Source organism: Vicugna pacos, chromosome 23, assembly GCF_048564905.1.
Source record: "Vicugna pacos chromosome 23, VicPac4, whole genome shotgun sequence".
Lineage (NCBI taxonomy): Eukaryota > Metazoa > Chordata > Mammalia > Artiodactyla > Camelidae > Vicugna > Vicugna pacos.
Window position 1 is genome coordinate 37,793,600 of NC_133009.1, and position 11,924 is coordinate 37,805,523.

An 11,924-nucleotide genomic window follows, 5' to 3' on the forward strand; every position below is an offset into this window, starting at 1 on the left:
CTAAAAGCCCAAACTCCAGCACCCTCTCTCTAAACACAAAAACCCAGACAAGGAAGGTTGAGTACACATAGTGCCCAGAAGGTTCTCGACGGCCGGCACTGTGTCTTCCCAGATGCCCTCCCTGTGCCTGGTGCTGTCAGCACAGTGGCCTCTGTGTGGCCCAGTGTCTGCCATCAGCATCACGTGGACCCCTCCCTGTGTCTCTGTGCCTGTGTCCAGACTGCTCTCTTCTTACATCAGTCCTTGCATCAGAGCCCACCTGAATCCAGTGTGACCGCATTTAAACTTGCTTACATCTGCAAAGACCCCATTTCCCGGTACGGTCACCTTCACAGGTAGCAGGGGTCAGGAGTTGAACGTATATTGAAAGGAATGTAGTCCTACCCACTGCAATCAGCAAAGAGCCTTGGCTTTCAGTGACGCAGAGATGCTGAGGGCTCGGTTCCCGGCCTCACGACAGCCCCTCTCTGGCAGCAGGGACGGATGTGTGCCGGTGCACAAGCTCACACATGTCTGCATGAGCAGGCGTGCACACGCGCCCTCCTGAGCATGCACACACCCAGCCCCACTCAGCACCGACACTGTGTCATCAGGAGGGACTGAGTCTAATGGAGGGATGGGGCGGCTTCCAGAGGAAAGGACATCTGGGCACTTCTGCCCAGAGAGAGGACTCCTGTGCCTGGAGCCCCGCATGCCTCCCAGGCCGGCAGGACAGGGGGCCGTGGGCTGCGCTTTGCTGGGGGCTGGCCTTTACCCTGCCGAGTAGGAGGGAGTTGAGGAAACTGAGAAGGCAAACGGCCTTGGAGTGGGAAGGCCCACGGGATTTTGAGAGACAGCCCCGGCCGCAGTGGGACAAGGGTCCAGCTGGAGGGGGAGGCCACCGAGGGGCTACCGTCAAGTCCATGAAAGAAAGAAGAGGCTGGAGCGCCACCCACCAGGAGGTGAGGAGGCGTTGGCAGGGGCGCTGGTAGGCTGCATGGCCATTGAACTGACCGCTGAGGGCGAAGGAGGAGCCAGCAGGGTGACTCCCACTCGCTACCTTGAGGGGCCGGCGAAGGCAGGTCCGTGATGGGACGGGTGCGGGGGTAAGGCAAGGGTCTCAGCCTCAAGCGTTTTTGACTTCTGGGGCCTGATGGTCTTGCCGTGTGGCTGTCCGCACACTGTGAGGTGGCAGCAGCATCTCTGGCCTCCACCTGTTAGAACAAGGGGGCCCTGAAGACAGCAGTGGTGGGCCGTCCAGCAGGTGGCCAGACGCTGGGGGCGGGAGCTCAGGAGACAGCTTGCCTGTGTTGCCCAAGGGTGCGTACAGGGCGGTGGGAGAAGGGGTGGCTCACGGGGGCAGGGCCAGTGTTCAGCGTCTGAGCCCACGTCCTGCCTCCCCGAACGTCCTGAGGAGAGGAGGGCTGTCTTGTTCACCTCGGTGTCTCCTCAGCACTTGGTGTAGTAGGTTCGGAGAATCACAATAACTTGCTTTGGGAAGGAAAATGGGGAACGCGAACAGCCTGGGAGCCCCTCTGGGTCACACGGGAGGCGGAGCCAGGGGCCCTTAGCACCCAGGACCCTCGTCCTCCAGGACCAGGGACATCAGCCTCCCGGCAGGCGAGTTGCGGGTAAGAGTGTGCGGCACTCGCTGGGGGAGAAGCCCTTGACCGCGGGCAGCAGGGAGCCCGGGAGGATTCAGGGCAGCCCTGGTTCCAGGAGCGAAACCCGGGGAGACACCCACGTGTCCACCCACAGGAAGATGGGTGAGTCAGCACTCGCGTTCCCTTCATTTCGTTCTTCCACAGCAGAGACGATAAATGAATTTTACAACCTTGGCATCGACCGAACGAACAGAAAAAAGCGGGAAGTGGACATGTACACCCGGGCGACAGGAAGGTGCCAAAGTGAGCAATGTGTCGTTTCAGGGGCGACAAACACGTAGTGACCTCACCTAGGGAACCAGGGGAGTAAAACACATAAAACTGACAGTCGGCCGTGTTCACCTTTGTGGGGACAAGGGTTGCGGCTGGGGGGCACACAGGGGCTTCAAAGGCGCTTGCGATGCCCTCGTTCTTTGCTGCTGTTGGAGCGAAGGGGATTCACATGTCGTGTGAGTTTCAGGCGTACAGCAAACTGACTCAGTCGCGTCTCATTTTCCACCGTAAGCGCATCGCAAGGTATTGAGCGGCAACACCTGACTTCTTCAAGTGAGTGGCCACATAGGAGAGTTCATCACGTGATTCTTTAACATGCACGTACGTTAAAAATTATGATCACGTGCCGGTCACTTCCTCTGGGGAGGATCCGCAGACACAGGGTTTATCGCACCACGAAACCCGGTGAAGGACAGCAGTTTTCAAGACTCCCCAGTCGGTGGGAGGAAGGAGCTCCCCCTCCCCTCCCCAGAACAGTGTGGGCTCTGGGATCCCCGGCCCCTATGCCCTGTCTGCACTGCACAGGGCAGCTTTTCTCCCCAGAGAGCCCAGAGTGGAGACAGGGGACCCCCAGCCCCAGGCCAGCAGGCCTGGAAGTCACCCTGCTGTGTCAGTCCTATTCCCACTGTGAGGTGGTCAGACCATACCCTAAAGAGTCTGACTTTTTACAAATTCATAATATATTTTTTAATGTGAATACACAAATGGTGTTGTCACTGTTTTGGTTTGAGAAGTAAAAACGTTAAAAAGCAATTACCACCTCCTGTCCTCCCACCCCATAAGCAAAGGATATTTTAATACTAAAACCATAAAATTAAGGCATGCATACTTGAGTAAAGGAGAATCCTTCCACTGAACACACGCAGCTTTGTGGAGACTTGACCGCAGGGGCCCTGACTTCCTGAGCAGGCAGTGGAGTGGCAGAGAATTGGATCACAGAGATTTGATCAGGAGAGCTGCATCTGGAAGGTTCTGTGACGAGGGACACATGGATGTCCCTCAGACTCACTGGCAGGCAGGCCACCGCCCTGTGCACTTACAGGCCCATGCACACGGGCACACACTCACCAGGCTCGCTCCTTCCAATGGAAACACACACACCTCCCCCAGCCGTCCTCCTGAGCCTAGGACCCAGGGCGGGCTCACCCGGCCTGTGCCCACCAGTGCAGCCAGGTGGGTGCTGAGCCGGGGCCATCGGTGGACACCTGCTCAGGCCTTCAGGCCCCTGCCTCTGGCTGGGAGACCAAAGCTCTGCCCACATCCAGCTTCTCAGCAGATGGGGAATCCTGGGACCTGTGTTTCAGTCCTCCCGGTTAGGCTGTGACCTTGAGCGAGCCACCCTCCCTCTCTGGTCTCCGGATGCTGTCTGCAGCCCTGTGTACCAGAGCCGAGGGCTGATGGAGGCTCCCGCTGCTCAGCTGTGGCCTCAGGGAACTCCCGGGCGGCTTAGGAGTATGTCTCCGGGGGAGGAGGCCCGCCCCTCATCTCCAGTGAAGGGCCCACGCTGGCCGCCTTTGGGAACTGTGAGGAGAGAGCCGCTGGGGTCAGGAGAGGAGGCTGCCGTCCGCTCCGGCTCTGGTGACCTGTCCCAGGCTTGGGCAGCTTGGTCACCCACCTGGAACGAAGCCGGCCCGCCCAGCGCCCTGCGGGGAGTCTGACTCACTTTGTGGGGGGCCGTTGGGGTAATGTTTAACTGGCTTCCTCCTTGGCGGGGCACTTCAGTCCCTGCAGCCCTGGGCCTGGGCCTGTCCTGACCGTCCTGCTGCAAGGCGGGCTCCAGACAGACAGTGGCTCAGCCTCCTGTGGAGGGCTCCTTACTGCGGAGCCCGAGGACTGGCGGGGGCAGGGGAGCAGCAGCTGGCCTCCCGAGGCTCGGCGGCAGGCAGAGGGCGGCAGCAGGCAGCACTCTGCACTAGTCGTCCCTTCCTTCCGAGGACAAGGCCCCAGCACCAGGCGCCTCTCCTGCTGCAGAGACAGCCCCCAAGAGTCCCTGTCCCTGCTGTTGGATGTATTTGCATCTCATTTGAATGTTCCCCTCTGTGGAGTCAGGTGAACTCCAAGGTGCATATGCATTGCCCTTGACCCCCAGCCATGTGCCTCCTGGAAAGTGGCAGGCTGGGCTCTGTTCAGGCAACTCTGATCCCAGAACAGGGTAACCCCAAAGGCAGGCTGACCCAAGTCCCAGTCCCCAGCCTGCACCTGTCAAACCCCGTGACCTGTGGCGAATTACTTCAATTGTCCAGACCCCATCTCCTCGTGCGTGAAGCTGAGATAACAGGTGTACTTCTGAGGGTTTTGTAAGAACGTAATGACATGATTCTGATAAAGAGTGGTATTAAGCATGGTGACCGTATGGGCTCTAACCGACTGGCTGAGTGAAATCCCGGCCCCTTGTTTGCTAGTTGTGTGACCTTGGGGAGGCACTGACCTCTCTGTGCCTCAGTTTCGCCATCTATAAAATGATGGTCCCTTTCTGTGGGGTGTCGTGAAGGTTAGATGAGTTAGTCAAGATGCACAGAGCGGTGCCTGTCGTAGAGAAAATGCACTGTGGACACTGGTCTTCGTGGGAGGCCCAGCTCCTGGCTCTGCTCTGCTCCTGTCCAGGCCGGGTCGTGCTGGCCCTCCACAATCAACAGGGCCTGGGAGAACCATGAGTCTCTCTCCAGAGGCCGTGACTCCTGCGCATGCCCTACTCGTGGTCACAGCGGAGGCAGCCTCACCGCCCCCAGCCTGGGGAGCCAGGCCTAGCCCTCTAGCCCATCACCACTTGGGGGCCCAACTGGGCTGGACTGGGCGGGCTAGGCCTGGCCCTGCCAGGAACAGGAGGGACAGGACCTCCTCCCGGAGGACTCTTCCGCAGCCAGAGGGCCCTCCTGCCACGGGCTCTCTGCACCAGGCGTTTGCTTTGAGTCAGGCCCGGGGCTGGTCCTGCCTTTATAGGGCAGAGTGGGGACCCTAGCCTGCTGGGCCCCAGCTCGACAGTCGACTGGCAGATCTGAGAGCTGCCTGGGCAGCTCCAGGCCAGGCTGTCAAAGGCCGAGCGGAGACAGAGCAAGGAGCCCATGCTTCATTCCTGGGCCAGCTGGGAGGCGCCCATGGGACATGGAAGGGTGGGTTTCTGTGGCTGCCTGGGCACGAAGCCCAAGCTTGTGCTCTGTGGCCTGGCCCAGCCCCACCTGGCCCTCCAGCTTCGTGTGTGTGAGAGACTGGGTGTGTCTGTGCCCATGGGTTTCTGTGTTTGGTAGCAGGTGTGAGAAAGCACGTCTGCCCTCTGCCCACTGAGCCGAGTTTGCAGTGAGAACCCGGGCAGAGCATGGCCTCCGCTGACGACCCGTGAGGCCGGGCCCTCAGGGGCTGACAGGCTGCGCGGCAGGAGCTGGACCCTGCCCCCAGGAGGAGCTGCCCGCACTCTGCCCCCAGCCTCTGGGATCTATGACAGATAATACACTGGGAGCAGAGGGCAGAGCAGGGACTCGTGGGGCCAGTGGAAGGGGCTCTTCTCACAGCTCAGGCTCTCCCGGGACCAGGGCTGGGCGGCCAGAAAGCCTGGTCCAGGCCCAGGACCAGCCACTCCCTTGTCGCCTCCTCCCCGGAAAAGCCAGGCCCCATTCTGGCCCAGATGCTGGCCTCTGTCCTCAGTGTGTGTGTGTGTGTGGGGGGTGCTCCCAGGCCCCCATTCCACCCCCGCAGACTTGCACCCGTCACCAGACTTTGGTCCAGGTGTCACTGGGACGGGGAAAGGACTTGACGCAGAAGACCACTGACAGCCCACCTTGGGGCAGAATCAGTCCTGGTGGCACGGCTCGTCAGGAGTGTGGAGGGAGAACGGTGGGGGCAGCGGATGAGGATGGACAGGGTCCTGCCGGACCGGATGGGAGAGCCCAGGGGCAGGCGTGAGGGAGGAGCCGCCTGGTGGTCAGGTGGAGAACTGCGAGACAGCCTCCTGGCTGGGCCAGGTGCTGAGCCGCCTCGCCCTGACCTGACCACTTAGCCTGGGACCCGGCAGAGGTGAGCACGGTGTGCGGAGGAAGGGCACCGGGAGAGCGGCGGGGCCGGGGCCCCAGCCCCCTTGGCAGCTGGAGGCGTGTGTGGGGCTGGGCTGAGTTGAGCACCCTGGGGGTGAGGCTGTGCTGTGCCATGTCAGTGGACTGGGTGGGCAGAAGGGGTACCAGGGAGACCCCAGCAGGCAGCTGCCAATCGCTAGCCCTCCGTCCTGACCCGCGCTGCTGCCTGAAGCCCAGCATGGCCTCCTTCACAGGCTCCCTGCCCTCCCCTTCTGGGCACTCACAGCCAGAGCAACAGAAATGACCAGGACACTGATTTTAATGGAGGGGCTGTGATGCCTGCGGGCACGTGACGTGCATCGCGAGGGGTGCAGCGCCTCCTCTCAGCCTGGCTGCGCCACGGCGGGCCGGGAGCCCCAGGGAGCCCACCGGCCAGGTGAGGTCTTCAGACGCTGCTGTCCCCCTCCCGCGCGTCTGCTAGCCCCAGTCCCGCGGGAGGGCACTCAGGCTGGAGGGGAGGAGAGGGAACAGGGTGGGATGCTCCGAAGTGCAGGCAGGACGCAGGCTGGGTAGGTGAGCCAAGCCGGAGGGAGAAGTGAGAAGGGAGCCCAGGGCACAGCTCGACCAGCTGCCTGTAGAGACAGAGAGGCAGAAGCCATCTGCTCCCAGTGACCCAAGTGACTCGCCCGCAGCACACACAGTCCCGGGCCTTCTCACCCCAGCACCTGGCAGAACCACTGTCCACAGGGGCTCCCACTGCCTCAGCTCTCGGCCCAGAGCCCAAGAGCCCCCCAACACGGCTCCGCCCCACACACTGGCCCCGCCTGGCATCCCCTCCACGTCGGACTGATCCCCACCTCTGAGCTCTGACACACCCTCCCGGCAACTGCGACCCTCCACCCATCACATCCTCAGAGAGCTCACCCCTCCAGAGGGCTTGTCTGACTGACGTCTGTCGGACAGTTACATGTCCCCTCCACACACCCACAGAGGCCGTCACGTGGCCTGACCCTGCTGCTTTCTCTAGCAAATCCTCGGAGAATGGGTGGTCTTGGACCAGTTCTGGGGACTTTGCAGGACTCCCCTTAGACTTTCAGAAAGTCAGAGCTGGAGGGCCCTGGGGTCATCGAATCCACGGGCTCCAAGCTCTTGCATCAGAGTCACCCAGGGGCCGGCTCCACCCCAGAGTCTCTGATCCAGTGGGCCTGGGGTGCAGCCAGGTCGTCTGCACCCCAGGTGGTACCGGGACCACCCCCGGAGGACCAGTGAGCTGGCACAACTCCAACTCCGTAGGGGAGGGGAGCAAAGAGCCCCAAAGCAGGAACATGTGCCCACAGTCTGAGCCCATTTCAGGGTCTTCCCTCCGCACCACGTGGCCCAGCGCACCGGCCCCTGTCCTGGAGGGTAGAGGGTCCCTCTACCCTCCAGCCTCTGCGTACCTCTACTGGGTGGTTGGGGACTTGGCCGCATCGAACATCTTCTTCCGGCCTTCCATCCCGGACATGGCCTCCACGTTCTTCCTCCAGTCGCCCACCTCCACAGGCCGCTCCTGTGGGCGCCACACACGGGAGACTTAGCGGTTGGGGGCCAGCCGGGCCCTCCACACGCAAGAGAAACTGGGTGGTGGAGAGTCAGCCTCTTCCGCAAGGTGGGAAATCCCATCTTCCTCCTCGCAGAACAGGAAGCTAAGGCCTCCCCTGGGCTCCCCGGGAGGCTCTGGAACGTCCCACCAGGTCAACTGGGCCCCCCCAGAGGTGCAGGGCCGGCCGAGCTGTGTGGGGCGAGGGTCAGGGCTCACCTTCTCCGTGTCCTCTTTCTTCACAGACTTGAGGTTGGCGCGCAGGTCCATGGACACTTTGTGCTTGGAGCCCAGCAGGGCGCGCAGCATGGCGTCGGCCGAGACGCGGACCCGCCGCAGCGGCGGACGCTTGAACTTCCCGCGCAGGTCCAGCACTTTGAGCTTCAGGTCCTTGATCTGCAGGGAGGGGGCGGCTCAGGGCTCCGGGGCCCCCCCTTCTCCAGGCCAGACCCTCGGGGACGCTCAGACCCACCGGTCACCTTGCAAAGAGCCACCTCTAGTCTGTTCTGTTGATACAGGAGTGAGCAGGACAAGGACAGGGAAGGCTGCTGGCCATCTCGGCTGCCGCACGGGAAGGGGCAGAGTGTGGTGCCGAAGCCCCATTTGGAGTGGAGGGGCCAGTCCCTCTCATTCCTGCTTCTAACCAGTCTCTTCCCAGTGGGCCTTCAGAGCAGCCATGGAAGGCATCCCCTGGGTCCAGGGTCTAGGAGGCCGACGGACCCCAGGTCCAAGACCCCTTGGGGATTTCAGGGTGCGACCTCTGGAGGGAATTCTGGGGACATCAGTGGCCCCACAGCCCATCCTTCCTGATCGGGAGGAGTGAGGAGGACGAAGTGGCTCTGGGCCCACCGCACCACCCTCACTGCTGAAACAGGTGCTGAGAAGCTGCCACCTCCAACTGCAGGAGCTCTGGCCCCCCTCCGCCTTCCGCCCACCCCACTAGAGCTGGGTCTGGGTGGAGCTGGCCCCCTGCATCCAGGGCCAGGAAGCCCCGAGCCCTGGAGTCGGGGGCCAGAGACAAGGCCCAACCCAGGACCTCCACTGTGTGACCCGAGCCGAGTTTCTGAGTCTCTGAGCCTGCGTCCTCATCTGTCAGGCAAAAGCACCCACTCCGTCTAAGGCACGCAGGGAGGGTCACAGGAAAGACGCCCGTGAAAGCCACACACAAGGCAAGACGTTATTAGCGGGCACGTGACTGTGGGGTGACTAGCGGGCGGCTTCTCGTCCACTGAAGAGTCCGCGTGGCAGGCAGGAGGAAGTTTGTGCCTTTCACCTGTGTGACATCTGCTCTCTGCCCATCCCAGCCCTGGGGGACTGGAGTGCAGGGACCAGAGCTTCCTGATAAGTGCCTGCCCGGACCCAGCAGTAGGAGAGAGACCTGGTCCATAGCTGCCATGGCCATGCCCACCGGACCTCCCCCAGACCCCACCCAGCCAGCCAGCCTGCACCAGCTGTGCACCTCCACCCCCAGCTCACCTCCCTGGTGTTGTGCAGACATTTGGCCTCAATGTCATATCTCTCCTCGTCCACCACCTCCACCTTGGCGTGCAGTTCCCGACACAGGTCCTGGAGGAGTAAAGGGTTCAGGAAGGAGGTCAGCCCTCAGCCGCCCTCTTCTGCCTCCCAGCCGGGTGCTGGCCTCTCCCAGCCCCTTGGCAAGACCTGGGCTCTGAAAAGGAGCTGATGAATCCCTTCACTCCGAGTGCAAGCCCTTTGTTTTCCTTCTGAACATACTTGTTATCTTTAAAACGTTTTCTTATGATAAAAACAATATAAGTTAATTGTAGATATTCTGAAAATTATGTATTAAGCAAAAATAATAAAGCAAAAATAATTAGTGACGCCACCCCGCCAGGAGTAACTATTGGTGACATTTCAGTATTCAGACAGTCCCTGACGACGAGGGTGATGTTTCGACTTTACGACGGTAGAAACATTCAGTAGAAACCGTACTTGGAGTCTGGAATTTCAGTCTTTCCCAGGCTAGCGATACGTGGCGCTGGGCAGCCTCAGCCCCAGCCCCAGCCCCAGCCCCGGTCAGCCCCGCGCTCACGGGGCAAACCACCGATGCACGGAGAACCGCTCCGTACCAGACAACCGCCTGGTTTCCACTTTCGGTGTAGCAATTAACAAACTCTAGGAGACACTCAACTCTGATGAAGCAGGCTTTCTGTTGGGTGCCTTTGCCCAGCACAGGCTGATGTGAGTGCTCCGGGCACGGCGACGGTCGGCGAGGGCGAGCTGGGATGTGTGGTGGACAGGTGTGCTCAGGGCACTTGGGACCTCCAGGGCTTCCGCCTGGCCCTGGGTTTGCGGGGACGCAGCCCCGTCGTGAGTTGAGGACGACCTGCATTTCCTCTCTTTACTCCGCAGACCCTGGTGTTTAAACTGTTACCAGTGTTTCTAAAACATTAAAGCCCTGTCTGCAGGGACAGGACAGGCAGGCCTGGAGAAACGAGGCTCCCCGAGGGCTGCCCACCTCCCCATCACCAGCGCGCCTGCAGGCTCCCTTCCCAGCGGAACAGCACCGCCTCCGGGGTGTGACTTTTAACGAGGAGTGAGCCAAGGCAGCTTGGGCTCCTGACAGCTGGTCCCTGGGTCACCTGCCCGAAACCCCGCGCGGTTGCGCGCTCACCTGCAGGGCGCTGAGCGACAGGCCGCGGGTCTGCAGTGTAGGGATGCGCTCGGCCAGGTAGCGAGCCTTCTCGGCCTCCCGCTCCTCGTGCTCCTGCTCCCAGCACTCCTTGGCCTTGGCCAGCATCAGGCTCTGGACGGGGCAGAGTGGAGAGCGGGCCCGGGCAGCCCCGTGTCTCCCACTCGCTGTCAGTGGCCCCAGACCAGGCAGCCCTGGGCGCGTGTGGACGGGGCCGCCGCTACGTGTGGGGGAGCGTGCTCGGCCACCTGCGACCACACCTGGGTGACCCCAAGCACTCTGGGATCCTGGGCTTTAATTTCCCTCAGTTCTCCTCTTAACCACATCTCATCTGTTTGGGCCGAAGGCAGCTCTTACCAATTAAAGCAAACCCACCTCCCCACCAGGGGTTCCCCCCCGCGAAGCTGGTCTCCCCTCCTCGCAGGCCCCAGAGGGCGCCAGGATGCCAGATTTCCAAGTTCCAACCCACTGACCCTGGGCTCCGGGCCCTGGCCCTGGCGCCTCCTCCTGCCCCCACCCGCTGCCTCTCCCTGCCCCCTCCCTCCTCCTCCCGACATCGTCTCCCTCCTCTTCACCCGCCCACCACCCTCTGCTGCCCTCTGCCTCCCCCTAGACGTCACCACCCCCCCCCGGAGCCAGCACCCCGCTCACCTTCAGCAGGAGTTTGCGGGAGGCGGTGATCTTGGGTTTTCTCTGAGGGGAGAGGGAGGAGAGACAGGTGAGAACCGGGAACCTGGACTGGGCCGCAGTGCCGCTCCCCGCCACAAGGGGCGCTTCGGCGCCACCGCTGAGGACTCCCTTCGATAAACTTAGAGACTCACAGGGCTATAGAGAAACAGCTTATTTGATTCTCACTGAGGCTCTGCGGAGTGTCCCCTCCGTCTGTGCTGCTGATGCCCCCTGCCAGCCCTGAGCCACAGCCCACCCCGTGCAGTCCCCACCCCGACCGCCCAGGGCTGGACGGAGGCTGTGTCCTCAGCAGCTGAACAAATCCGGACTGTATCCAGCCAGCTGAGACCTGGAGAGGAGGCAAGGACCCCCTGTGCTCCTCCCTCAATGTTGGGGGGGGGGGTGGAATAACCCAAGGAGATCCCCTCCCACCCTTCAAATGCGGCTTTCCTGGGACTGGCTCTTAAGGACAAGCACGGCCCCCAGGGCTAGACCGGTCCTCAGACCAGGGGAGGGAGGACTTGCTCCGTGGTCAGCCTGGGTGCAGAGTCACACCCGGCTCTGCCTGGCCGCAGCCCCAGGACCACCCTCCAGGGACATCGTGCCGGGGGAGCCCCCTGCCTGGACCTCGAGGAGCCCTACGTCCAGAGTCTTCCCCCAGGACTTCTGTTCTCCTGGGAATTTGCTCAGCCACTGGGCACCCCCTCCCTGGGTCCTGACCCAAGCTCTCACCTCTCCTCAAATGTCCACCCCACCCTCACCCATCTAAAGACTTAAGCCAAACAGAGATACCCCAAGTCTCACTCACCTCGCTGCAGGCGTCCATCACAGGGAGGACCCAGGGCGGGGGTGGAAGGGGGAGAGCAGAAGACAGAGTGAGAACAATGCATTTCACACACTGGGCAGCAGACCCCAGGAACAAGCTGGGGCAGGGGTGCCGTGACAGTGCCCGGAAAGGAATCAGACATCACGCGGTGGGGCTAGTTTGAGGATCAGCAGAAGGGAAAAAACCCACCAGCCCTTTGAGCTACTGGAGGGCCTTGCTGGGAAGCACCAGCCACTGTACGCTGGGAAGGATGGAGGGTCCCCGTGGGATCCCGAGT

General features: G+C 61.8%; 1 protein-coding gene across 1 annotated transcript; it reads right to left on the reverse strand.

Annotated features, from left to right (window-relative positions):
- Positions 1-6,221: 6,221 nt before the first annotated feature.
- TNNI1 (troponin I1, slow skeletal type) lies at positions 6,222-11,662 on the reverse strand. Its single transcript, XM_015247067.3, has 7 exons — positions 11,630-11,662; positions 10,804-10,845; positions 10,135-10,266; positions 8,976-9,065; positions 7,719-7,895; positions 7,360-7,469; positions 6,222-6,552 (listed from the first exon to the last, which is right to left on the reverse strand). The coding sequence occupies exons 1-6, from the start codon at positions 11,645-11,647 to the stop codon at positions 7,362-7,364; spliced, it is 567 nt and encodes a 188-aa protein (XP_015102553.2). The 5' UTR covers positions 11,648-11,662; the 3' UTR covers positions 6,222-6,552; positions 7,360-7,361.
- Positions 11,663-11,924: the final 262 nt, after the last annotated feature.